Here is a 27,069-nt window from a genome sequence, read left to right on the forward strand (position 1 = left end):
ATACTTTGAGCATAACATGATTAACTAAGATGATCCTTACACATTCTGTATAACAATATTCGTGTTACCTGTTTTGTTGTGTAAATTGAGCTTATCCACAGCCCATACCTTTCCCCTTTTTAATGAATGGTGTGATTTATGTTTTACTCATAAATAGAACTTCAAAGCCATTGCTAGTCCTGTCCTCAGGGCAAGTTTGTCAAGATGAAAAACAGGATTACCCGTTTAGAAAGAATGTAAAACAAGACTTTGTATTATATATTCATCTGTGACGACTTACTGAGGCTTCTTGTTACATATTTTCCTCTCATAAGCAAGAAAGGCAGGGATCAGGAGTATCATCAAATATTTATCTAACTAGCAAGGCTCAAAACTCTGCCTGTTTTATTTTCCATGTTAACTTCAAAGTATAACACAAAGGTAGAGACCTTTGTCTCTCTACTGTCTAGTTCTTAAAGTCAATTCAGATCAAAAGGAAAAGCTTCTTTTTCCTCATCTTTATCATCATGCTCATCATTATTAGTATTCAGTAGTATTTAAGACTGAATATCCTCAAATCATATGTGGATTTGAAATGGAAAACAGTAGATCAGTTTGCAGTATACTTTACACACACAGTTAGTATAGTGCAAAAAAACCCCTATTTATGCTAAACATACATTTTTAAGTGTAACATATATAGCCAGTGGATTTCCTTTCCAAATGCATTTATCATTATTTTAACTTCTCAGGTTTTGTAAACAATAAATTAGAAACATGGCTGCTGTCTGATCAAATTTTAGACTAAGGACTACAATGTGAATACCAAAGAGAGAACAGAGAGAGTTCGGTGGGCACTAGCAGAACCAGCACTCGATGAGAGGAGCATCCCTGAAAGGCAAGATCAGACGATAGGGAATATATGTCTTCACAAGGGTTAAGTTATTTTCTGAATGTCCTTATCTGGCACGTTTAATCTGCTAACTAGAGAAAGAAAAATACAGGCTAGCATATCACACCAGGTTAGACTGTTACTTTGCTAGGCCCCAAAGTAAACACTTCTAAGAAATTAAGAAAAGTGTAATCCATTTTTCCTTTGGAATGTTCAGTTTTGTCCTTTTAACTGAATATTTTGGAGCAATAAACCAGTGTTCTGAATTTCAATATATAAAGGGCTTTCAGTATCTAGGAGCTAAGGCAACTAAAAGAAACACTTTTTTACTGTTTCTGCTTAGTTAATAGACTTATTCTGCTATAAAATGTACTAGCTGAATAATAAATTAGTCCTACATTAATGAAGTTCCAGTAATCAGTAGGCATAATGAGGCTGAAATCCTGCTTATGGCATCCAGAGGGAGTGTTTTATTACTGGTAATTAAGAAGTAATTTGTTTCTAAAGCTCTTCCAAGAACTTATCTTCCCCCTCTCTCTTCTCCCCGTCTTTCCCTATTTCTGAGTTTTCTTGGGAAACCCAGCTGGAATAATCCCATTCACAGTGAAATTCTGTTTGAAAGGACGCAGGAAGGGTTTTCCTGTGCTGTTGAATTCCCACACTAAGGGCTAACACAGCTGGAACTCCATCTCCTGCAATTCCATATTAGGAGGCTTGTTGATGAAAGGGCTCTGTCCTGTTTTGCAGCATATAGAGGTTCAAGTGGGTAATATAAATAAACTGATATTTTGGAAACTGAACTTGCACTGAGCTGTTCGATTTTCACTCGTCTTTTAGTCAGACCTTTAGAAATAGCCAGATAATGGGAGCTTAAGCTAAGAAGAACCAGCCGGCTAGTTAAGCTCTTGTAATGGTTACAGCTGAGATCCCTCTGCAGCAGTGTAACACAAGCTTGTAACAGCGAGGTGTTCATTACTTCTGCATTAAAGCATTTGATGTAACCATTTCATTAGGGAGCTATTATTTGAGAACAGAAAGTGACCACTTACATAGCTGCATTTCAAATCCATCCATTGCATCATCAACACGATTGAGGAAAATAAAAAGATACTTACCGTTGTCATTGCCTTGTTTAATTTCCTCAGCTGTTCTATCAATTAAAACATACAATGACCAAACAACGCATGTAATAGCAATTACGTGGAATGTGACTGAACAAACTATTTTCCTCCTCTCACTTGTTGTCATCTGTAGTTTCTCCCACTGCAATAAAAATAAAAAAAGGAATGAAGAAGAAAGGAAGAAACAGTTTTGTAAAATTTTACAAGAAACTGATTAGGCCATTCTGTCTCTTTCCACCAAAAAACCAAGCAGTAGTAAAATTAACAAATCCTTTTGTTTTAATAATATCCTGAATAGTAATATGTGCACATGTGTAACATTCATAATGACCTTGTTTTCACAGATTCACTGAATGTAGAATTAGGAAGAAGAGTTCTGTTCTATTTCTGTCTGCTTCTGAATGGCATCTAAAATCATTTCTTTGCAGTATAGTCATAACATGTTAATAGACAAGTAAAAAGCTGAATATTTATTTTAACTTAACCTAATACACACTTTTGGGGATGAGAGAACTAAAAAAAAAAAAATCAAACATTTTCTTGCAATGCTAAACTATTCTTGAATAGTTGCTTAAAATTAGAGGAATGTAGTTTGGGAATAGCCTTTCCATAATATAAGAGTACAGGAAATGCACTTGCATTGAGGATTAAAATCAATAAACTTGAAAAGATAATTACATGGAAATGCTTGTACATGATAGCAGTTAAACAGTCTCGGTAATCCAAGAAGTATCTTCTAGCCATATGTTTGTAAATTATGGCACTAAATGCTGGCTTCAGTTATGGCTATTTTAAGACGAAAGAGGTTAGTCTCTGCATTTGAACCAAGCAATTCTCCAAGTGATTTTTTTAATCTTGCCTATGAATACATTCGTTTTTCAGCACTTCTTAAAATAAAACCCATCTCTACCAAAATGCTTGCCTTTGAAAACAGATGAAAGGATATGACATTTAAAAGCAAAATGCCTCCTCAATTCAGATGAATAATCTTGGAAGCCATAACTAGCATCTCCTGAATGAAACAACTGCCAAACCCAATGCAACAGTGCCACCTCTCCCACAATCATGTTAATGCACAACTGAACTGTGCTACAGAATCCAAGCAGTAGCACTGACCAGCGCAAGAGCTAAACTGCTACTGTGTTTATGTAAATCTTTAGTATACTCAGACTGTGGTTTTTACTAGTTTCCAGGCACATACGGCCGGATCAAAAATTTTGGCCACTTCAGAGCACTGAAGTATAAATTTACTCTGACGGTATGAATTTAGGTTTGTTTTACTTGTTTGGGTTTTTTGTTTGGTGGGGGTTTTGTTTTGTTTTTGAGAAGTAACATTGCTCTTGTAGAACTGATGGTTGATCAAGTATCTTATCCCATGGCTGTTATGAAACTAATTACTGCTGTAGTGTACCTTGGCTAATTCAGTAGAAATGCAACTACACGTTTATTATGCTTGGTACAAATCAAATTAATACTGCCTGTTGATCTGCTAGTACGCATACCAGCCAAAGACACAACATAAAGCTGCAAGAAAAAAATCAATCAAGAGTAAACAGATAGCTAATAGTAAATTTAAAATTCATACATCTCTCAGATACAGCACAATATTTAAGAGTTTTACATACAAAAGATACCATAAGCAAAGAAACATCCTGTGATGATAACAGACATATCTCATAAAGCTCAGGAGATCCTATCAACAGCAAATAGCTGAAACAGAGTATTTAGGGTATTTAGGGAACACATTATATACATTTGCTCTTTTGTTCCTTTTCTGTAGATATTTCTGTATGGCCAGTGTTGGAGATTGCATTCTGATCAAGATGGGACCTTGATCTGAACCAGTACGGCCACTCATCATCTGACCAGTATTTGCTGTCTAGTCAGATTTCCATTGAATACAACTGCAGTAAAAGCTAAAAAATGTCAATGTTATATGAGCAAGGTGGCCAACTTTCAGAAGGGCTTCTGCCAGCTGTTAGTAGTTTTAGAGCAGTACATACTGGTCCAGACAAACTTCTTTCTTTAATGGCAGTTAAAGCTTGCACATGTTTCTGACCTGTTGCCTCAAACCCAGATCTCTGGAGCATTTTCTAGGCCTTGCCAGAATTTGTCTTAGGTATGAGCACAAGGCTTAAATAACTCTTTAGAAGAACTGAAAGATTTCCTGAGTAATATAAAAAGAGCCGATATTTCAGCTTCTGAGACATGTTTTTAGAAGTGTAAAGTAAACTTGCTGGATTTTGAATAGTAGTCTGGAAAAATGAGAGGCATAAAGAAAAGGGAATAAAACAAAAAATAGAACCTTAGATTCACTGTAGTTTATGTAGGTAGTATTCAGCAGTCAGAACAGACTGTGGCATTATCATTACAGTCACCAGGTTATGTAGCATTTGACCTGGAGACTTTCATCTTTTTGCAATGAAAATTCAATTCAAGCCTTTCAATAGGCATTATTTTTGAAGACAAAGTTACCTTTGGCCACATGAATTTTACAAAGGCAGGGGGCAGGGCTCAACATAGCCTCAAGTTGGATATTTGGCAGCTGCTGTCATGTCACACAGCACATTAATGCCTCCTCAACCACTGGTAAATTCACCACTGCTGTATTTTGCAACTTCTGCAATTCTCATCGCTCTCTATATTCAATAAATAATTGTAAGATACAAATAAGTTATATCACATTTTACTCATCTTTATCAGTGATCTGGAAAACTGTACCACTATCAAGGTGATGACACTGTGACAAACCATGGGTAGAGTGTCAGATGCCACCAAAACCAGAAAAATAACACAAAAATAAGTGCTCAGATGCAATTTTCTTTGGCAACATATGTTAATACTCCTAAGATACTCTAAACACTGGAAGGACAGAAAGAAATGAAAGCAGTAACAGAAGGAGGAGACTTTCATAATGACTTGCAAATTAGTAAGTAAATTGATAAACATCGTAGTTTATGTCCAGCCTACTCTGCAGCACCCCTTCACTGTGGTACATCCTACTGTGACCGCTCACAGATTCATTAATACTGGCCACTTTATGAACAGGCTCAAAATCATCACAGATGCAGGCAGCTTAATATTGTGCAAATGCAAGCAACCACATGAATATCTTATGCATCCATAGAATAGGAGTGTTAGAATACTTCTTAACATCCTGAACAACCCTAAGACCTTTTATACAAGTTATCAAACAAATCCACACAACACAACAACATGTATCCCAATAAGAAAGCTCGAAATATCCCTTCATTTCCCCTACTGAAGCTGTGCTAGTTTGCAGCAAAGAATACAACCTCAAATGGGCCAATGAAAAGACCCAAAGCACTTCACCCTGTTGGCTGAAGCCTGAGCTTTGCTAGGAGAAGAGAGATCTGGATTTCTATCCCTACAGTTGACTCCCAGAAAAATCCTGCCAAAATGGACTACCATGTATTTTATTTGAAATGCTTGTGAAGCTGCTTTTAAAATTAAAAACTAAACTTGGTATATTGGGAAGGAAGTAAGTTACAGCAGATAAACATTAATAAATTCTGTCTTCCAGTAAAGTCAGAATGCGTATTCCAGTGCCAACAGGGTTGCATTCTCCTATATGCTTTTATTCTGTGTCTCCAAACAACATTTATTTATTTCTCTCCTTTAAGGAGATACCAGCTAGCAATATGACAAAAAGTAGGGTTAATAATGAAAAGTTAAGAAAAGGAAAAGTTCTTTGGGGATTATATGCCTTTTAGTGTATTTGATTCAGTGTATAGACCGCTCTCCCCACCCGCCCACCCCTTTTTTTTCTTCCTGAAACATTACACTTGCACTGTGTTGTAGAAACCACTGGAGGGTGGTAGGAGACTGTGTACCTCCTTCAGAAGTTCCTACCAAGAAGCCAGAATGAAGAAAGCTCAAAGGAAAGAAAGCAAGATTATTAACCTGATCGAAAACAAAACCACACACTGAAACATAGATGGGACTAAATCCCACTAGCTTCATGAATTACAAAATACAGTTTATGCTACCTCTTTCACACACCTTTTGAAACATTCTCCCACCCCAACTACTACTTACAGTTACCTCTTGTATGACATGTGCCTCAACCTGAATTCTTATACTTCAGTTCCTGAAAAGTTTGTAATAATCTTGAATAATCTTCATCCTGTTCGAGATTTCTACCTTGTGTTTCATTTTTGTTTCTTAAAGACTATCTCACTCTGAAACCTAAAGGAAACAGTTACTGATTTTATAATGCACCCCTCAATTCCAAAATGTGGTCTTCTGGAAGAAAAAAAAAAAAAATCTGAATAGCCTGCTTCTACACATGGAACATCTAAATCTTATATAGCTGACCACTTCTCTTGCCTGTAAACAGCCTAGAGAACATCCCTAGTATTTGCTTTAGAGGACCAAATTTGCCTGCTTGCATGTCACTGCTAACAAAACCACGGTTAATCAATATACCACAAATAAATATGGAAATTTTCTAACATCCTCCGAAGATGGATTGTCTGAGTGTTTAGGGATGCTGCTTAGGGATGCTGCTTCATGTCCTACAGACAGCAATAAAGCCTTCCATCTTATAGGCAGAAGTATATCTGCAATTCTAATTCCATCCTATACATCAAGCTGAGCGGTTTCAGGATGGCCCAGTACAGAAACAAAAGCTTCATGCTGTTCACACAAAAGCTGCTATCACACCATAGAATTGCCCTGTGCAAACTTTGCTGCCTGTACTCCTTTTCCCTAACTTCAGACTGTAGATTTACTGCATCCCGTCCCCGCCACATTTCCACTGTACTTCTGTTGCCCAGCCAGGGGTAGCATCCCTGTGACAGAGCACAGGAGACAAAGATGCAACACGGAATAGCGTATGCACGTTCCCTTGTGCTAGGGGTAATCTTTTCTCACTCTGGCCAAAAAATTTTGTTTACACCCATTTCCTCAAATTCTGCATCTACTCCCGGTATGCAGATTCATACACGTTTACAACAAAAGCCTCTCTCCTGCAGAGACTCACGACTGAGATGCTAAATTCAGGGTGAAAGTTATGGGCTGCTTTGCCACATGCTATGAATGTTTGGACTTTTAATTCCCGGATATTTTCAGGAACCCTGTTTTTTAAAATTTCATGTAAGGAGGCCTGACTGGGGAATCTAGTAGAGGCATGACATTGCTAATATTACATATTTTTCTATTCTGACATTTTTCTCCCTATCCATCATTTAGCAAAGAAATGAAAATGAATGTAATGTAAACAGCAACCACAGCTGGAAGGATTTCTTCCTATTCTTACTTAGGACTAAAGTTGTCATGCAGCATTTTCTGTCTTCTGTTTTCTTTCTACAGGATAAAGAAAGACTTCAACCCAACCTCTGTCTTGAAATAATCATGCCTGCAAAATGAAGCCTGAAATTATTTACTAGGTGCTGTGTCATGCACGCAGTCTAGGAGTACACACTAAAACATCTTTCTTGTCTCAAAATAGGACTGAAGGATCTAGCCAGGACTTCTGAAGAAAGTTTTTAAGAACCAGAACAGTGTACGATGAAGCGAGCTGAGCGTTCAAGACATTTCAGTAGTCTCAGCACGTAGCTCAGAGTTTATTTTCTGTGGTTTGGGGGAGGGTTTTTTGGTCACTTGTTGCAGTACTAATTGGCTACAGCTCCACAGTAAACTGCTCACTACTATCAACCTACCAGCTGGAGGAAAGCAGCTGCAACCGTAGTTTGCAGGAATGGAATTTGTGCAGTGGGGGGAGAAGGAAGAAATAATAGTAATAAAAGACATACATGTCCAGAGAGCAAAATAGTCATATGTAGATTTGAAGTGTTGATCAGAGAAGAGACTTCAATCCTTGTAATTTAAGTAAAAGCATTTTGGGCCACACTGTGCCATCTAAACAATATTTGGTTACAGTCTATACCAGAGGAACTGCATCTTAAAGGAGGACAAAGCATGTCTCACTGCATCCTGTTCTGCGAGGAGAAGTGCTCCTCTTTCAATTGCCCAGAACGCGCCAGTCCCCCTGGCTAAAGGGAGAGAGGACTGGGCCACGGCAACATCTCCTCCTTGCTCTTTTCCCCCTGAACATCCAGAGCAGCAGGAAGAACTGAGCTGGTTCGATAAACCACAGAAAATACATCTGTGATTGTCTTTTGTCAAAAGATACATCCCAGAGGAAACTCTTGTAAGCATCAAGACTGGAAGACCAGAATTAGACCCCTGTCGTGTTAGCCACTGAACACAAAAATAAAATGAGAAACAAACAAACATGTTGTACGGTGTATCACTGCAGCCATATCACAACCTTACCTCAATCCAACCAGCTGATTAGATCAACTGGTACAAATCCTTCTCTAGCAGACCTGAGTGAAGTTTAAATGAAATTTCTCTTTAGATTAAATCTCCTTATATGACACAAAACAAACCTTGTTGGAATTCAAATTGATCTCTGTGGTGTATTCAAAACACCCACTTAAGAAGTTTAAAACTGAACCATAAATTATGTGGGTACAATTCTAAAAATAAACACACTTAATGCACTTGTATGCATGTGATATGCATGCCTAGAGTATTACAACAACTACATAATGAAACATTTCTTTTTGGTAAACACCTCAAAATTATAATCTGAAGAGAATAATTCATTTTTATAAAAATAAACACACCTCTATATTTCTTTTTGAAATGACAGTTAAAAGAGCTGGACTTGAGTGATACAATCAATATGTACTCTTCAAAAACTTATGGAATTTTAAACTGTGTATGTCATCAATTAGGAAACCCTTAAAAAGTGCAAAATGAGGGTATTAAGCAATCTGAGCACATAATTTCTAAAATGACTGTTTTTGCAGTCTGGAAGTACTACTGAGAATATGTGTCATTTACCAACTACAAGAACTTCAGTACCTGCATCCTAATTCCAACACAGATCTAAATGCAATAATGCTACACTTCAGAAACACAGGAATTGCCAGACCTCATGTCCCTGCCATCCAATGTTATGTCTCGGACAGAGGCCAACGACAGATGCTTCAGAGAAAAGTACAAGAACCCCCATGGCAAGTAATTATAGCCTAATCTCTCCATATTGGAAGCTTCTTCATAGCTCCCATCTGCTAGAAATTATTTTACCACAAAATATAGAACGCAAAAGTACTCTACAAAGCTTTTACTTTCCAGGAATCCTCTCTAAATGCCCCTACCACATTAATCAATTTTCTGTTCAATAGAGGTCTACGTGATCAGTCTTTGGCACTATCACAATCCTCTCTTTTGTAAATACCTTTTTTTTTTTTTTTGTCTTTTGTGTAAGCTTTTCAGAAAAAGGATCATTAGCTCCTAGCATGGTAGGTTTCAGCTACTATGATATCCTTATCTAAAAAGATAATCCTGATAAAAACTGCAAGAACTGCAAATGAAACATTAAACCACTGATCAGGAGTGAACTATTACCTTAATGAAATGTCTGGAGAAACTGTGGGGAATGTCTGGGACTAAAAACAGAAAGACAAGACATGCATCTAGAGGAGATTCACTTTGGGTGCCCAGGGATACTCAAAAATCAGAAAACATGCCGTTTGTGGGAAACTCATCAAGAAGCAAGGACAAAGCGGGTAGAATCTGCCTCTCCACAAACTTGAATCACAGTTAGTCAACCACAGACTCAGCTGCTGCAGTTACCTGCTCTCTCGACAGTGTTTCTACAGTCATTCGCTATACTGAATACCTCTGTTCTGTATGTCACTTTTCTTCTCTTCGCAGCTAGTCAAGTTTCCTTCCTCCTCTGTCTACTCTGTGCCTCCAAAATAGCAGCATACCCAATTGAAGGTATGACATTTTCCTCCAAAGACACTCAGTAGAAAATGCCTTAAAATAATAGTCCAGGTCTCTAAGAACATAAACTTGGACCAAAAAAAAAAAATCAACCTAATTGCAATGCCACAAAGTGCAGATCATAATTTTGCTGCAAGAACAGTTATGCTGAGATTTCATTTTCCCACCAAAGCAGGTGGGATTGCTGCATTTTGTGGTTTGCCCTCTATGGGCAATACAAGAGCAGCTGTGACAGATGTTCAGTGCTGGATTTGAGATAGATTGTGCCTGGGTCAAAGCAGCCACAAGTCCTTCCTCCACCACGGCAATCATAAAATACCATCTCTCAACAGTATCTGCTACAGCAGTTACAACATATCATCTCTCAACGGTCTGTGCCAGTCTCTGTCTTTGATTCACAAGTAGCAAGCGCTCCCTTTGCACATCTGAGTGTATTTTGGTCTTAAATGGTGTTATGGATGTGGACAGAAAGTTGGGCTAGCATGGGGAGAAACAGGAAAAGGAGAAATGAGAGCAGTGGATAGCGATATGATGGAGGTCACCATCCCATTACACCGTATTGTATGCCTCTACTTTCTTCTGTCTTGTCTAATGAAGAGTGAAATTTCTCTAAAGAACTGCATCTTCATTATGTTCCCTTAGGCACCTAAGATATAGCTATAATAGATGACCACAGCTTTGTTAGAGAGTCTTTACCTGAACCACCTTCTCTTCTGCATTCATTACACTGCTTAATTCCCTAAATATCTAATTGTCTGGCCTGCTGAGAAGCAGGCATTTCAAAATTAGAGCTGATGAAACAAAACTGGTGACACTTGGAAAGATAAATCAACAAATACACTTTCTGTTTATTTTGCTGTAGTTATAAAGGATGTACAAAGTCCTCTTCAGAAGTTGCCATACAAAATTAGTTAATTCACTTTACACCTAAAAAACATCTTCACCTAAATTTGCCTTCTCTTAGATGAGTGCAAGCATGAAAGCTCTCATTACGGCCATGTCCTAAAGGTGCTTTGTTGTTTTTTGTTCTCACATTGCTTGCTTCTCCCATTTCTACTGTTCGATACATTAGAAATTCACTCTTTCCAATATGTAAAATTCCTCAGAGTTCTCATTTGTACCTTACAGAATAAAAACCTAAAGACATTTATCTGTCAAACTTACCACGTAATCTGGCCTAAAGAAACTTGTATTACCATCTCTACACTTCAAGGGCCTTCATCATCACGTCGTAACAGCAATGGAGAGAACTACAGCAGTATGCAGAGGAAGGAAGGGTACAAAGGGCAGTTGACATGGTAGCGAATCTTGTGAGAAAAGGAGTACAGCTGCATGTGAAATGGAAGGCAACCATATTCAAATGTCACTGAATGAAGAGTAGCCATTTCGTAGCGTTGGATGAGCTTCTAGAACATCTTGCCTGTCTTTTCAGCTCATTTTATATCCTTCACACACACACACACACACACACATATATATATATCTCAAAAATGATCTACTGGTTCTTTTTTTTCCCCTCTATACCCATTAAATTAATAGTACAAGTGATCTTGAACAGTAACTTTTTATATGGTCATTATTTTCTTCCTAGAGTTTTAAGAGAAACTGACCTGCACTGTCTGGAAGATATAACTCAACTTCTGAGCTTCCCTTAACCAAATCAGTCTGAATTGTTACAAAGACTTGGTTTAAATGTCCTTGTATACCAATACTGGGTATTTTTAGATATATTTTAGTTTAACCACATCTAGACATCCCTTTGCAACTACATATGCACCGCACACACACGTCTGATCTACCACACTCCCAAAAAAAAGGAGCTGATGTGGTTCATTATCAATAAATGTGACTTTAGCAAGACTACTGCTGATTTCCCAATGAATAGCTACCGTTACTGTCTCTGTCTTTTAGTTTTCCCAGAAGAGAGACTCTTTTGATCCAATTAAATAAAAATGCAATATAGAAAATTTGTGCTGAGGAAAAGCTACATTAATTAACACAAAACTACAGCCTAGTGCTCTGGTGAAGAGCTGAGGGAGGCTGTTCATTCTGAAAGACCGCCACCAAATGCCACACATTCCACTTCTGTCACATACAAATTGCAGCAGATGAATAAAGTAAGATTTTAAATTCTTGGAGAAAAAGGCTCTTTTTTCAAAGTGATTTGAATAAAATGCTGCAGGAAGAAAATTAAATCAACACTAAAAATCATAAAATATAGGGAATAAATTATGACAATTATCCCCTTTGATCATAATTTAGATCAAGTACCATATGTACCATTGCCATGCTCCAAGAGAAGCCATTTTTTGCATGCATCCCACCAATAAGCAAGCATCAGCTTGTGAACTAAAACTCAGTTCATATCATACGCACATCAGTAGTCCTCGCATAAAATAAATTTGATGTAAATAAACACTGTAAAATTGTATGTATTAGTTATGTGAGAGGTTAATAGATGCATTACCGATTAGTCAATCAGATGATGAACAGCAGCCCACTCCTATTAGAATCGGTAAAATCCTTAGCTTCAAAATTAAACAGTAAAAAATGGCATTTTTACAAAAGTCCATGAACAGTAATGAATGGTTTAGGTCAATGTTTAGGTTGATTCTCATAGCTAGTGATGTAAAATTTAAGAAGTATACATTTTGTGTCAGGATGTCATTCCATTTGCATTTTCTTTAGTGGTAAAGTCAGTATCGAGGGATTCTGTTCATTAATTTCAAAGGTTCAGCTGACCAGCTGCTCAGTTACAACTGTTTGTGAGGCCGAGCTATAAAATGGAACACTGAAATGACCGAAAAAAAAAAAAAAAAAAAAAACACGAAAACGAAAACTCATTTAGTTAAAAAAATACCAAGAGGCTGATGAGCTGCACGATGGGGTAGTAAACTGTCCTCTAAGTAAAATGGACATGCAATTTTTGCTGAAAATGCAAGTTGCATCTGTAAAACAGCTCGGAACAAAACTGTTCATTTCAGCGACCTGTGAACTGCATTGGTTTCCACTGCGAATGCCCAAGTGCTGCAGGTGCTCTCCGACGATTTCAGGAAGCCGAAAAGGATTTGTACCTGACAGAGCTCATGTTCCTGTTTCTGCACAATAGTGGACAACATCACTAATATCTTAAGCTGGACAATCTCCTGAATTCCCTTTATCTTTGTAAATGTTACTGCCCAGCAGAAGTAGAAAATTTGGTTACTAGCAGCTAATTAGAAGAGGAAACAGTTTCCATTTCATTTTCTCTAACAAGATTGTTTTGTTTCTTTAAAAAAAAAAAGTTCAAAGATGACAAACAACAACAAAAGCATCCTGTTCCCCCTCCAGGAAGGATGCTGCATATGTTGAGGTCTCAGCAAAATGTCATAGTAAGATGTCTTTTTGCAAGCCCAAGGGTATCTTATGACTGTTTCAAGGTATGAGACACAAGAGGTCAGCATCTCTAGTCAGAAATCCATCTAAATTGGAACAGCTTTGTGAGAAAAAGCTGTGCTGAATGGAAGAGAAAGCAATACGGAGACAGAAAGCTAACCCAAATTCTACCATTATGAAAAATGTGTAATCTATTATTCTGGTTATGGCACAAAATGCAAGACAGCCTTACTCTGCAAACTGCAGCATGATCTATTTACATATAAATTAACAGTAATGCTCTATTACTATCTCTCAAACATTAGAAATACAACTGTCTGAACAAAGTAGTCCCTTGCATCCTTGAGGCATCACAATAGGATATAAATGCTATAGAATTATTTTAACTTTAAAAGCTTTAATATACACATTCTCCCTTGAGCACAAAGTTATTCACCATAAAGACAGAATAGCCAATAAGAAAGTAATAGCTTTGTGCCTTTGTGCATACTGGTGAAGTATCTGACCTCCCATCTTAGAAGAAATGATTTGAGGCTAGCAATGTTTTGAGATGCAGTTTGCTCTAAGAAAGAAACACTGGAGCAGGTTGCCTTGACAACGCTGTGTAGATGCACCAGCAATCAAAAGGAAACGTAGGGTTTTCTGTGTGTTAAGGACTGAAAGGTAGTCACCAAATTGGGTTAAGAGAACTAATCCCACAGCAAGTCAATGTTACCTGACCTATGCAATATTAGCTATCACTTCTTATCATGAGTCTTATTATAAAAGGGATGAAAAAGCCAGGTGGTTCATACTTCACAGCACAGGGCAATATGAAGTAAACAGCAAGCAATACAGTAATGACAGCTCAAAGGTTTTTTTTTTCCCCCTAGGAGATTCTGCAGGTCACTTCTGGCTCTGACAGCCTACTCTGTTGGGAGGAGTGGTTTCTAATGGAGACTACTTTTGATTTCATAGCAGGATTTCACAAAGATGTCTCTGCAGGGAATATCACTTTCAGCAGTCAACACTATATACTTAAATAGGAGTGTAATACAAATTATCCAAGTGCAGCTGGCATTTAAACAAAAATAAATCAACACCCTTAACATCTTTTGCCCTCACTGAATCTATCATGTATAGTAACAAATTTTATCAAATAATGAAGATTTATCCACAAAGATCCAGTCCTGAACTAATTCCTCCAGGCAGTCATATTTCTTCAAGATTTACTCTTTGCATAGGATTTCACTGACCACTTAGAAAAGGGAGCTGAATCTGGGTCTCTCACACACTAGCTAAGAGCTCTAACAGCTGGATTAAGAGTAGTGCAAGTGACAGCTGTATTGTAAAAAAGGCAACCTATGCAGCTCTAACTCAAATAGAGGGAGCAGAAGCAGATACGTCCCTGCAGTACACAGTGAAGCCTTAAATCTGGGAGAGAAATGGGACTTAAAATACTCGCTTTAGACTTCTCTTTTGGCTATCAGCTCTCCAAGTAGCATTCTGGGCGGGGTGTTTTGGTTTGGTTTGGTTTTTGTTTTTTTTTTTTTTCTGTTTCCATAGGTGATTAATTTTCCCCCCAACATTTTTTAGGAGCTTGTGGGATTATTGATTTCTCGAGATAAAGGGTGCCTTAGAGCTGGGCTTTACCCTCTTCCAAAAGTTGCCTGGGGCTCAAACCCTAATTCTTAAACACAACCCCTTCTCCTGATCTGATGGTCTTGTTGCAACAGAATATCTTTAACCTATTATATTAAAATATTTGCTTTCAATTCAATATGTAAATCAATGTCATACCAAACAGTTGAAATCTCCCCTAAACAAACTAATCCAGCCACATCAGGCACTGAAAGGATTAAACAGGGTTTAGCTTCCTTTGGAGAGCGTGACATTTGAGTTAGTCTGTTCTATAACTTCTCTCCAGGACTTAAATACCCTACTCTGGGCAGTAGGGAACCATACTATCTCCAACATGGACTTTATATTGCAAATCCTGTATTGGAGTTAGAGCTGGCATGGACACTTTATCTCACTTATTACAAGCTAGTTATTTATAAAATAAATGATACCAAGTTGAGAGAGAGTATTCCTTCCTCCTCCTCTAATGACAGCAGACGGGTATCTAAGAAGTCCCAAAGAGTTCAAGGGTGTAAAATGCACTAGCGCAAAGAGATGAACCCTATATCAGATTTTGATGTGTTATTTATCAGTATATAAACAAATACAGAACACAAGAGTAATAAACACTTAGAAGATATAAGTACACATTCACAATAAACAAGATCAGGTTTCTTTGATTATCAGTATTTATAGACTGGGTTTCCTTCTGTTTAATATAACAGAAACAGATACCTTTCAACCCCCTCCCCCCCTCCCCCCCCCAAAAAAAGCCTCCTGAATTGGTACATAATGCTTCCCTAAATAAAAAAATGATTTGTTCATTCTTAATGATGAAGAGTAACTACATGGTAACAATGTGCAATATTGCTTATGCCTCATAAATAAAACATCAATTAGAAACAATTTCAAAGGTAAAACAAAATCAGGAGAGAAAACAGACATATCTGACAACACAGAATAATCTGTTGGGATAATATATCAAGGCAAAATATCTCATGAGATACCAGAAGTCTTAAACAGACAGCAAAATTTAAATATGAAAAGTATTTGAAGTATAGTGAGACACTGTGGAGAAATCTCCATTTGAAGGTATCTCCTCCTTTTAAGCACCTTTTAATTTGACATGTTCATCCATTTTATACTCACAATATTTTGATTCAGTTCCTTGTCAAATACTAGATTCAAGAGATATGAAATGCAGGTGCCGCTTTATCAGGATTCCATTCTTTTGAAAGAAGAACTGCTTTGCTCAGGGTGCAGTTTTTACCTGCTAGAGCTGAACAGGAAACTGGCACAAGCTTATTGTCACCTTCTAATTCCCTGCCTGCTAAATAAAGTCACTCTCTAAACAAGAAATTCTGCATTATGCATTGCAAATGCTGAAAGGTAAAGCTACGAATATAACCATTTTCTTTTATAAGCATAAATAGACATAATGGAGACCAGGAGAAATAAAATAGACACATTAGACAATACATCCAGTATTTCAAACTGAAGAGCTTAATATTTAATCACTAAATTCAAATTTAGCCAAGTAATTAAACCTGTTCAAATATACAAAACACTTGCAGTGCCTGTTGATCATCACTTAAAAAGATTATTTCGTGCAAAGATTCACTGAAATGATTAAGGTTTATTGGATGTCGGTGCTTTCAGGGATTCTGAAATTAAGTAACTGGTGCATACTGACATGAGGCTATTACTTTTAATAGAGGTATGCTGCCCATTGTCAGTTATGGTGCTAACAGCTGTAGGGCACAAAATCCAAGCACGATTTTGTTATACAACTTTAGACTCTGATAGAAGGGGTTAGGAAATATTGAGGGTGCATGAAAGGCTGAAGCATGCATCAAGATAATTCACCAGTCGATTTAAAACAGTGTTGTTTTATAGTTAAATCCTGCTTTTGTGATACCGGAAAAACAAGAGTATAGATACCTGCAATTAAGCTCTGTGGTCTGTAATTTTCCCCTTAAGGAGACCAGCAGTTAGACTGCTACAAAGGTGTTATGATGAAATGGATTATAACAATGCACTGTATTGGCAAGAACCAGACTCTACAATCTCACATCATAAATACGGCAGGGAGTAAAAATCAAAGCTGGCCAAGAGATGGGACCCTTTCACTTGCAGAATCCCACTTCAAATCCAGGTCTGACGATCATGGAAACAGCATCTTTTGTTGGAGCTTGCCAAAAATTTTCATTGTAGGGGAAATTAGTTCCTGGTTATATTAAAAAACACAGGTCCTTATGGAACTAAGTTTGTAGGCTTCTGTTGGAAATAAATCTGTGGTCTTTTGTTTAGGAAACACTGAAATTAAATCATTTTTTCAGGATTGCCAAAAGTTTATGACTGAAATTAGTGCATTTTTTCCGTTTCCACTTAGTATAAGGCAAATGAAAAGCTGACAAGAACTGCATCAGTTTTAGACGCTAGCTGCCGCCGCCCATAATGTTCCTGTCACTAACACCAGAGAATTCCTCATCTTCCCTGCTTAGGAGATTTAGGAATTTTTAACTCACTAATGCAGAGCTGGATTTAGTGCTGGACAGTCAAGACTCTCAGGGTCTAGCACATAGCCAAGCCTTACCAAATCTAAGGCCCCCAAGAAAGTCTGGAAATCCTGTGAGTGACTGTAATGATTTGCAGATCCTGCAACAAGGGGAAAGGGTTGTGGAGAGCTTCAGCTTTGTGAGCTGCCCAGGCCTGCAGCACTTTGGTCTCTGGTAACCACTCTTTATGCAGTCTTCAGAAAACCTAAACTCTTAGGGAATGCCCCAGAGCTGAGATTTCAGGCTTCCAGGCTCTGTAAAAACTTGCATAAAGAACCAGTAAGCAAACGGATAGCATTCCATTGGAACTTTCCGTTTTTGCAAAATATGTAGGTTTTAACAAACCAGCACTTTTAATGCTTTTCATAAAGCTGTTTAGTTGGAAAGTCACCAGACAGCTGTACTTACATCTCTTTATGATCACTCTTTCCTCCCTTACCTTGTCTTTGTAACAGCTCTCAAAACGCTTCGTTAACAAAACACCTTCTCCTAACGGTATAGTCTTCCATAAATTTGTGATAAAAGAAGATGATACTGCATACACATAGTAGGAATGATACATTTAGTTTAACATTACACATGAAGGATGTCATAGTTGAAAACGATAAACACAAATAAGATATCTGATTTCAAGAGTGTCTTAAAATTATTTGAAAAAACGTTTCCAGATTTTGGTTTCTGAAATGGGTGCAAATTATAAGACAGGATCTGTAATTAGATGCTGGGCCCATTTTATACAGACAAATATTAGTTAGCAAGGCATTTGAAGGGGAGAATGTAGCCAGCATTTTACTGTCAGAGAGTTGAGAGTACTCTCAGAGAGTACTGTTGAGTACTACTTTGAGCAGAATCTAAAACTTTGAGCAGAAACTAAAATACCCTTTCTGAAAGAAAAGGCTCATCCTTGGTGTGTCTGAAATCAGAATTGTACCTGAGAACCAATGATACAAGATGTGGCTAAACGGATTAATAAGGTATTAATCATTCAATGAAGAAATGAACAGCTTGCAAGAATTACATTGCAACTCTTAAGTCAGCCAGTATTGCATTCATTTCTTTCAAAAAAAGGGGGGGGGGGCACAATTAAAAGTAACTACTGCTGCTATGAAGAGTTATGTACATTTTTCATTCCTTTTCCCCTGTATGCTATAAATTTTTATTTCTATGTTTTTAAAGACAATCTATAATCTAACACAGTCAGGATAAGGCTTCTGTTCAAATACTGATATCTGTGTATTCTCTTGGGGAAAATTTGTGTATTTGTTAGGTGGAAGGTTAAGACAATTTGTGTTGAAAACGAAAACGTGTATACAGAAAAAATTAAAAGATATGCTACAGGCAGGAGGTTTTATACAATTATCTCCTTCCGGGCACATTAGTTAAAATTTATCTGCAATTATTAAAAACAGAGTCAATATAACTAAGTTTTTAGTCATCAGTTTTTTATTTACATCTATTTCAATTGCCAGTCTGACAAGATCTACCTGGGACCCGAGACTGTGTCCTTTCCCGTCATAGGCTTTGCATGTCAAATCAATCCCAATTCTCTTCAACAGCAGTTTATCACCAGAGACTTACTAAACAATTTCTCTGGATAAGAAATGAGGAGTGCCATTTGCTCTCCTTTCTCTGAGCTGCTACCTGTGCAAGGCTGACAAAAACAAAATGCCTTTTGCTATCAAAACACTACATAATGCATGTGCATAGGAAATAAATATACTAGTTATAAGTTGATAGTTTCTACGTGCTTTTCAAGAGATCTCATATTGAAATTTATTTTAAATCAAAACTTGCCATGTTCTAGATTGGTTCAAACTTAAAAGATGCAAAAAAATCTGAACAGGATGAGGATTTTTTTAGAGAAAAATTACAGAAGAAATTATTCACTCTGAAGAAAACAAAACCCACATTTAACAAATTCTTCATCTTCCCTATACTGACAAGCCATGTACCATTAAATTGATTTATTCTGGAAAATAGTTGAGCACAGATAACATATATTTGACTTTCAGGATGCTAGGTCACCCTGCAGTTTAGATTCCATTAACTTACCTTAATATACGAATGATTAATTTGCCCATAAGTGTCACAGTTAGAACAGATGCAGCTAAACTGATTGTGTTACTTCAGAGTTGCCATCTCCACATTGGTATAAGCATCAGTCTCAACCTGGGCTCAGTGTAAGAACTGCTATGTGCACTGGCCTGTCTTATCCAGGAGCAAAATGTAATAAGTAAGATCTCCTTCTGGCTTAAAAATAAGTGAATCAGACACTAGCAAAAAGGAGAAGATAAAAGTTCTAAATATGAAAAACTGTTATTTCTGCAATTATATTGCATGTGTGCTGAAAGAGGAAGAGTCTTTGGTCCAAATCCTCTGCTGCTGTAAATCAATTAACTTGAAATGTAGAAATAAAATCATTGGGACTGATTTAGCAATAGAAAATAAAAAGCCATTTTGGATATGTAAATGTTTCTTTAAAAATGCTAGTGGTTTGTGCAGCCATTCTATCCATTTGACACTTCAGTATAATTAAATTCAACAGTACCATACCTTCCGAAGAGGTTTGAGTTTGGTCTCCATTATAAAGTCGTACTTGCAGAGTTCACAACAGCGTGTGTCGGAGCTCTTAATCCACTGGTGCAGGCAGGCCTGGTGAACAAAGCGTAGGGTCCCTGTGCAGCGACACGGTGTGATGAGGGGACTTTCATCATCTCCCTCACAGTGACAGATCCTGACAGGAAGGACAGCAATAGCTAGTAAGGGAACTTGCCAAGGAGCAATGCAAAGGCTCTGGTTTATTTACACTGCTTCATTTTCAGATTTGATATTCATAAGAGTCAAAGCATACAACCTTTTAGATTAAGGAGCAGGAACATAATTGCTTGTTCCTTTCTGCTGCTTCCTAATTTCTCTTCAGTTTGTTATTTCTCTTTGAATTTGCTATGCAGGCTGAAGGTGAATCGATAGAAATAATACTGGTTTTCCCTTTTATGCAAGGCAAAACCTTTAAGACACAAATCTGTGATCTTCTATATAGCTAGGGTTGAATAGTTATTGGTCTGTAAGTAATTTCGCTAAAATACTCAAAGTTAGCAGAATGTAATCCCAAACTGAAAATATCCAGTATGAAAAGTACAAAACCCTCCTAAGATACCTCTTTGGAGTTATATGGTTAAAGATTTGAGTATTCTAGAATAACGTGTTTAGCATAGCGTACACACACATGCACACACTTCTTGGGAGGCAGGAGTTAAAAAGTCATGGTCCTTCCTCTTTTTCAGTCTTCACTGTCCCTTGAAGCAGATAGCTGCATTATCTGGGAAGACAAAAACTACAGCTGTAAGTAGACCCTAAAATAGAGGTTGGTCCCAGAGCGGTTGTTGCCTCGTAATGGGATACAGAGCTTTTCACACTGCGGTTTTGCAGTTTTGCTTAAAATCATCAGTGTCCTAATATCACAAGGTGATCGCTTTTCCTGTGACCTGTGTCCAAATGTCTTGGTGATCTTGCTCAGCTCCAAACAAACTCCTGAGCACATCAGGAAAGCAGTCGTCAAAACCAATGACAGCTTTATTGGCAGGAGCCTATAACAGCAAAGAAAGTCCTATGGCAAGCAGATTGTTTATCCAAACAGCTGAAGTGAAGGAAGGTTCACCTCAATGAAGAGTAACCCCCCTCCCACCGCCACCCTAGAAAAAAACACAACAAAAACCCAGCTCTTAATTCACCTTCTAAGAGTCCAATTGGCAAGTAAGGGGGAAACTAAGCTGAAGCCTGAGATGTGTCACTTCAAAATAGAGAAGTAATAACAACGGTCGATCCTTGTGTCACGCAAATGAAACTTCAGTTTAGAAAGTCAGCCCGTACGAAAGGCCTGCTCGGTTAGGTGCCTGCAGAAGAGCCTGCACAAGTCGAAGGAATAACTCTCCCTTTACGCAGACAACTGCGGCCACACAGCTCTGGGGGTAGGAAAAGGGCCAGGGATGGCCCTGCCATGAGGTAGGTCCTGCTACCAGCCCCGTTAGGGAAGACTTGTGACATTCTTCGTAGCAGGGGAGCACGGCACAAGGTACAGGGCAGCCTGGCAGAGACACCCGGTATACGGTTGGCTACAGCACAGCACAGACGCTGCCTAGTCTACGAGCAGGAGGAGGAGAAGCAGGAAATTTGAAAGCCTGAATGAAAAACATGGACCAAACCCAGCAGCTTTACTATTCTCCCATGGTACAGCCTAGAGCCATGAGAAAATGAAACTACAATATTGGGAAAGCAGAGCAAAGCTGCTTTGCCAGACACACAGCCAGAGACAAAAAAGTCACCAAAAGGCTCAGGAAGCTCAGGAAACCTCCGGCATGAAAGCCAAGTTTTCAGCATCTTCAGTGATGCCTGTGGACTAAACAGCCTCTTCTACCCCATGGCAGGGGAGGGGGGAGGAAGGGAGGGAGGAGGAAATCCCCACAACTTGTATCTTGCACAAAAACATTTTTTGTGACAAATTCGTATTTTACAAGAACTCCATTTACATTCTTTCTTTCACTAACCCAGCCAAGCTAAATGCATCAGTGGCTAAGTTCTTATATGGAAAGTTTCTGTGTGCTGACTTCTTACTGACCTTAAGTAGAACTACATTTTCAAAACACTGAATAAACAGCTCTTTTTCCAACAAATGCATTCCCAGACGAGAGTTACATAAAAAACAACATCATTTTCTTTTTAAATTAAAGTTGTTCCCCAAAGGAAAACTAGTAGTCTTTGTTCATTTTAATCCAAGCTATATATAATTTATTTTACAGGCTTTAGCATTTAAGCTATTTAGAAATTAGACAAGTAAGCTAGGTACCCAAGAGTCTTTTTTCTACTACTGTCAGAATTGTTTTACATTATTTTAAGAGCTAAAATACAAGCCTAAGAGTCCACTGGGATCTTCAAATGAAGTGACATTGCAAATTTGAAAGGAATAAAAGTATTCTCCAGTAGAAATACTTTTACAAAAAAAATTATACGAATTATACATTCCATTTGTGCTTTCGGTGTACGGAAGTTACAGGCTCCATGTATAAATAACAGGGTGACATTAAGAACCTACATTATATGAAAGCTCCAACTAAATAATCTAATGGTCTCTTCTAGCTTTCTAACCATGAAGTATGTAATGAGAATAAAATCAAACTTGAAATGGAATTAAAATCCAGGCAAAATGACTATAGGCATGGTTTTCATTAGCTCAAACACTCTTTGGTGCACCCTAGTTCTTTATAATTTGTTTATTCAGAAGAAATCAGCTTAGAAGAAACTGGTGCTACCTAAACATACAATCACAGTCTTTAAAGATATTTGAGTGCCTAATATCCATTGCAATAGACTGTTGGCGAATGGCTTAAATATCTTTTAAAGATTTGGGCCAGATAACCTGTAAATATCTTGATTAGCCATGAGCACTGAACCAGAATTTTGTCCATCTTTGCCCTCTGCTGGATTGACCTATCATGTATGTAGTCATTAACATGAATTACAGAAAATAAAGTGCAAAATGTTTTTGAAAAATGCGTTGTGCAAACAGAACTGAGGTAGCAATAGAAAGCACAGACTTATCTGAACTGTATCTAAACTAAATGGACAGCAAAGTACTTCTGTTCCAGTCTCCTGTTTTTAGATGATCGCATTTGTTCAAAAGTTTCAGCCATCAGATTGGCATTTTACAGGACTGATTTCATCCTGAGAGCAAAATTTTCAGGAAAAATTGCTCATCTGCATTTGAAATGAGTTGAATGAAAAAAAAAATCACTCTTCACTGTAAAACAAACAAACAAAAAATTGCTAAACCAATACTGATTTATTTACAAGTTGTAGAACAGCACTGATCATGGTTAATAGCTGCAGTTTCAGCTGTTCAAACACACTCAGAGAAGTTATGTACTCAGCTTTTCTCAACTTTCTAGTCCTTCAGCAGAAAAACGGGCTTTATTACAGTGCAATACTTTTTACTCTCTGGAAAAGGAGGGGAGAGAAGGAAACCAGTTCGCTGGATGAGACCGAATCCCTTTATAATCATGGATTGGGCATGCAGAAAAATATTTTGCAATTTTGCCAGCTCACTGTTTTAAAGATCCCTGCATACGAACAGGACCTTGATTGCCTAGGGGAAAAGATAAGAACCATGACTGCGCTTAGGCCAAGCTTCAAAGGAGTTTTTGCTCTATGAATCATGTGTACCCCAGAAAACAGAGAATATATAAGGTATTAGACGCTCTTCTGAGTCAGATACACATAAACTGTACGTGTGTGTCTATACAGACATACACCTACACACAGAGATTACAGAATAGATATCTTTTCTTTAAGAAGCTCACTATGAAATTTTATGAAATAATACTGTAACAATGCACAGTCATTGTTATGCCTATGTTTCTGCTTTATATGAGTGTTTTATTACACAGTTACATACTTCTCTAGCCCAGAAATATTTCTGCAACCTTCAGCACACAGATGTACCAAATGGAGGAATTTATGCAAACACTGTGCATATATCTGACAAAAATCCTTCATCATTTATAATGTAATAAATTAGCAAAATGACAAAACACTTTGGGGAAAAATAATAAAAAATGAGAAACTGAAAAAAAATTAGTCTTTGCGAAAGATTTTGCATAATTTATACAAAAACATTTGCGGATTTATTTTGCACGTTCCCTACAGAAAACCCAATTCTCAAACAGAAACATAGAATAATACAGTTTTTAATTTTTTTAGAGATGTAAATAGAAATTAAAAGCTAAGTATGTTTGCTAAAAAATTTTTTTTAATTTTCAGTATTTCTTTTTGTTTAGAATATTAGTTGATAAAATATTGTGCCTTGAGCACAATCAAATGATGCTGAAAACTTGACTGATAAAGTAGTGATTAAGAAACTGTATATGACATATTAAACATTGCACCATAATGACTATGCAAAAGCAAGTAAAGTTGCTAGTAATTTAGGATATACTGTCTCCTTCACAAAGAGCACGCTGACACTATATACACATACATGTATGTGTGTGTGTGTGTGTGTATATATGAGAAATTTCTTGTTAGATTAAAATTATGAGATGCTGCTAAAGCACTCAAAAGTTAGACATCTACAGAATTTGGTATTATCAAACTGTCTTCAATTCCATGACTATGAAATTTTTTTCCCTTGTTTCCCCGATCCTGTTTATTATAAATGTTAAAAGGCAGAAAGGGAAGTATAAAGCAAGTTTGTAGATATTCATACACTAATTGAATTTAGGCCGATTCTCCTCAAAGCTGCAAGAGATATCCTGGATGACTGTCGCACTCTCCCTCCCCTTACTTCTCATCAAATTAAGATTTTTTTTTTCCATACAGACAAACCAGTGGTTCTTGCATAATCTCACTTTTAATGGGCAATTACAATGTATTAAGCAAAGAGCTCACATAGAAAAATTTCAAGTTTTCCCTACAGTGGTTTAGTTTGGCAAAATCATAGCTACCAAAAATAGGATCTTAAAAAACACTAGGTAACCTTAAGTGGTTTGTCACCATCTGAGCTACTTATTAGAAGAGATAGATTGCAACAGGTTTGTAGCTTTTTTCTTCTCATGCAAGGTACCAATTTTGCTTTCAAGAGAACAGCTGCTAAACTCTACCCTTATTAGCAGAATAGCAGTTATCCTAACCTGCATTCCACTAATCCACTTTACTCTTCTGTAACTAAGAAAATAGGCCAGTTTCTGTGCTGCTGTAGTGAAGTACAGAATGCACTTATTTCACAAGTCTCATGTGCATCTTGAAATTTCGCGTCCTGTCCTTATGCAGCTGATGCGCACTTGTCTATGAGATTATCTATACAACTGATTTCCACAAATGACTATTTGTCAAAGGAAGCTGATCAAGGATACGAATGAATCAGCATGTCCATCCTTGCCCCTCAGGCTACGTTAAGAATCTCGACATTGGAGTAGTGCAGGTGGAAAAGAGTTTGCAGTTATTTTGCACAATCGGAACCCCTTCAGTGGATTTTGTGTTAAAGAAGTGGTGTCAATTTGGCACTTACAAAGACAAAGTACCTAATACAATTTTCCAGGATTTTTGGCCATTACTTACAGACAAAAGGCTTAATTACAGCAAGGTAGTGGAGATAGTTCTTACACACTTTCTTACAAATGCACCGGGCCAAATTTTGTCTTCATTAACATCTGTACAACCCAGAGGAATGCCTCTGAGGCTTTCAAGAATGGAAGAGTGTTGGACAATATGGGGGCATGTGCACACTGCCAGTGATGATGTATGATGATGTTTAATAGCTATAAATGACATCGTGTGTGCAAAAGCTGTATTGTCCTCTAATATTTCTGGGTGCTATACAGCTAAATCTACATTAACAAGTAGTGCAGTGTAAGTGCAGCAAATCTGTTGAGAAAAACAGCTAAAAACCTGATATCCACATCGTGTGCATTTTGCTTGGAGTTGCTTTGGACCAGTCCAAAGTCTACTCTTTGAACTGGTTCTGTGGACTTAATGCTGATTTGAAGTTGGATCCCAAGTACATCTTTCAGTCTAATTTCACTCAAAGGGAGTATAGTTTGAGCACCCTGAGACCAACCCTCAATGAGGACCAGAACATGGTAACAGTAAAGGCGTGCACGAGATTTGCTTCAAGCAGGCTCATTATCTGAACTAGAGCACCTGTGGAGACCCCTTTGCTGATTAAATTAGGAGGAACTACTGTCTTGTGATTGTTGTATGTTTACTGACACTTTCTACACACTGTGATCTGCGGCACAACAATAAACTAAGGCTGATGCCCAATACCCATACTCTCATTTTCTTGGGGATAGAAGTACACCAGTAGAATAGAAAGGCTTTCAAACTCTTAATAGATACAACTAATAAAATGGGAAAACATCTTCCCTGTATAAATATGCTCAAGGAAGATAATACCTATTCCAAAAATTACTATTTTTAATGATAAAGTACTGAATAGGCAGGCAAAATCTTGCCCATTATTGGAAAGTAAATCTGGACTCACAACGATTATTCAAAGACAAATTCTTACCTTGTTCACGAACATTCAGTGGGTACATCCCAGTGCTGCGTCCCACTGTTACTAAAGGGAGCTTAGTCAGGGCACAGCTGACGAATCCTGCATCAAGTGAGTGACTCGCTCTGGTTTTGGCTGTGAAGATGATTAGCAGCCAGCACAAATTACAGTGAGCCCCTAGATTATTTTAAGTGGACCAAAAGGAAACAATTCCACAAGTTTGTAAGAGGATCCACAAACTGCTTTGGTTATTGTCTGATAATCTACAGAAAACTGTTCTCTAGTCCAAAAAAAGATGTTCTGCCTTTCTGCCAGTTTCTGTAGCGGTTTGGTGAGGAACCACAGATAGACAGAACCTAAAGTTAGAGCAAACAGTTTATGAAAAACTCACAGCAAATAATAAACTCATTAATTAAAAAAAAAAAATCGAACTCTGCTACTGCATAATTCATTGGAAAAAAACAGTTAAATTTTCTAAGTGTGTTCAGCCAGCAACAAGCTACAGCATGCTATGTTTCTCTTGCTTCCATTTTGCAGGCTTGTTTTTTTAATTTTGTTTTCCATTTTTTCTACTGTTAAATCATAAAATAATCTAAATGACAAATTGGTGTTCCTCTCCATTTAAACACAGCATGAATGAAGCACATTAATTCTGCGTACTGAATGTAATCAATT

General features: G+C 37.5%; 1 protein-coding gene across 1 annotated transcript in view; it reads right to left on the bottom strand.

The window, feature by feature from the left end:
* Nucleotides 1-27,069, bottom strand: part of MARCHF1 (membrane associated ring-CH-type finger 1) — a 90,315-nt gene that overhangs the window by 1,900 nt on the left and 61,346 nt on the right. Inside the window, exons 5-6 of the mRNA XM_067297875.1 lie at nt 19,902-20,082; nt 1,987-2,134 (exon numbers count right to left, since the gene is read on the bottom strand). Of these exons, the coding sequence (XP_067153976.1) occupies nt 1,987-2,134; nt 19,902-20,082 (329 nt within the window). The remainder of the gene's footprint in view (nt 1-1,986; nt 2,135-19,901; nt 20,083-27,069) is intronic.

This window comes from Apteryx mantelli, chromosome 5 (assembly GCF_036417845.1).
Source record: "Apteryx mantelli isolate bAptMan1 chromosome 5, bAptMan1.hap1, whole genome shotgun sequence".
Taxonomy (NCBI): domain Eukaryota; kingdom Metazoa; phylum Chordata; class Aves; order Apterygiformes; family Apterygidae; genus Apteryx; species Apteryx mantelli.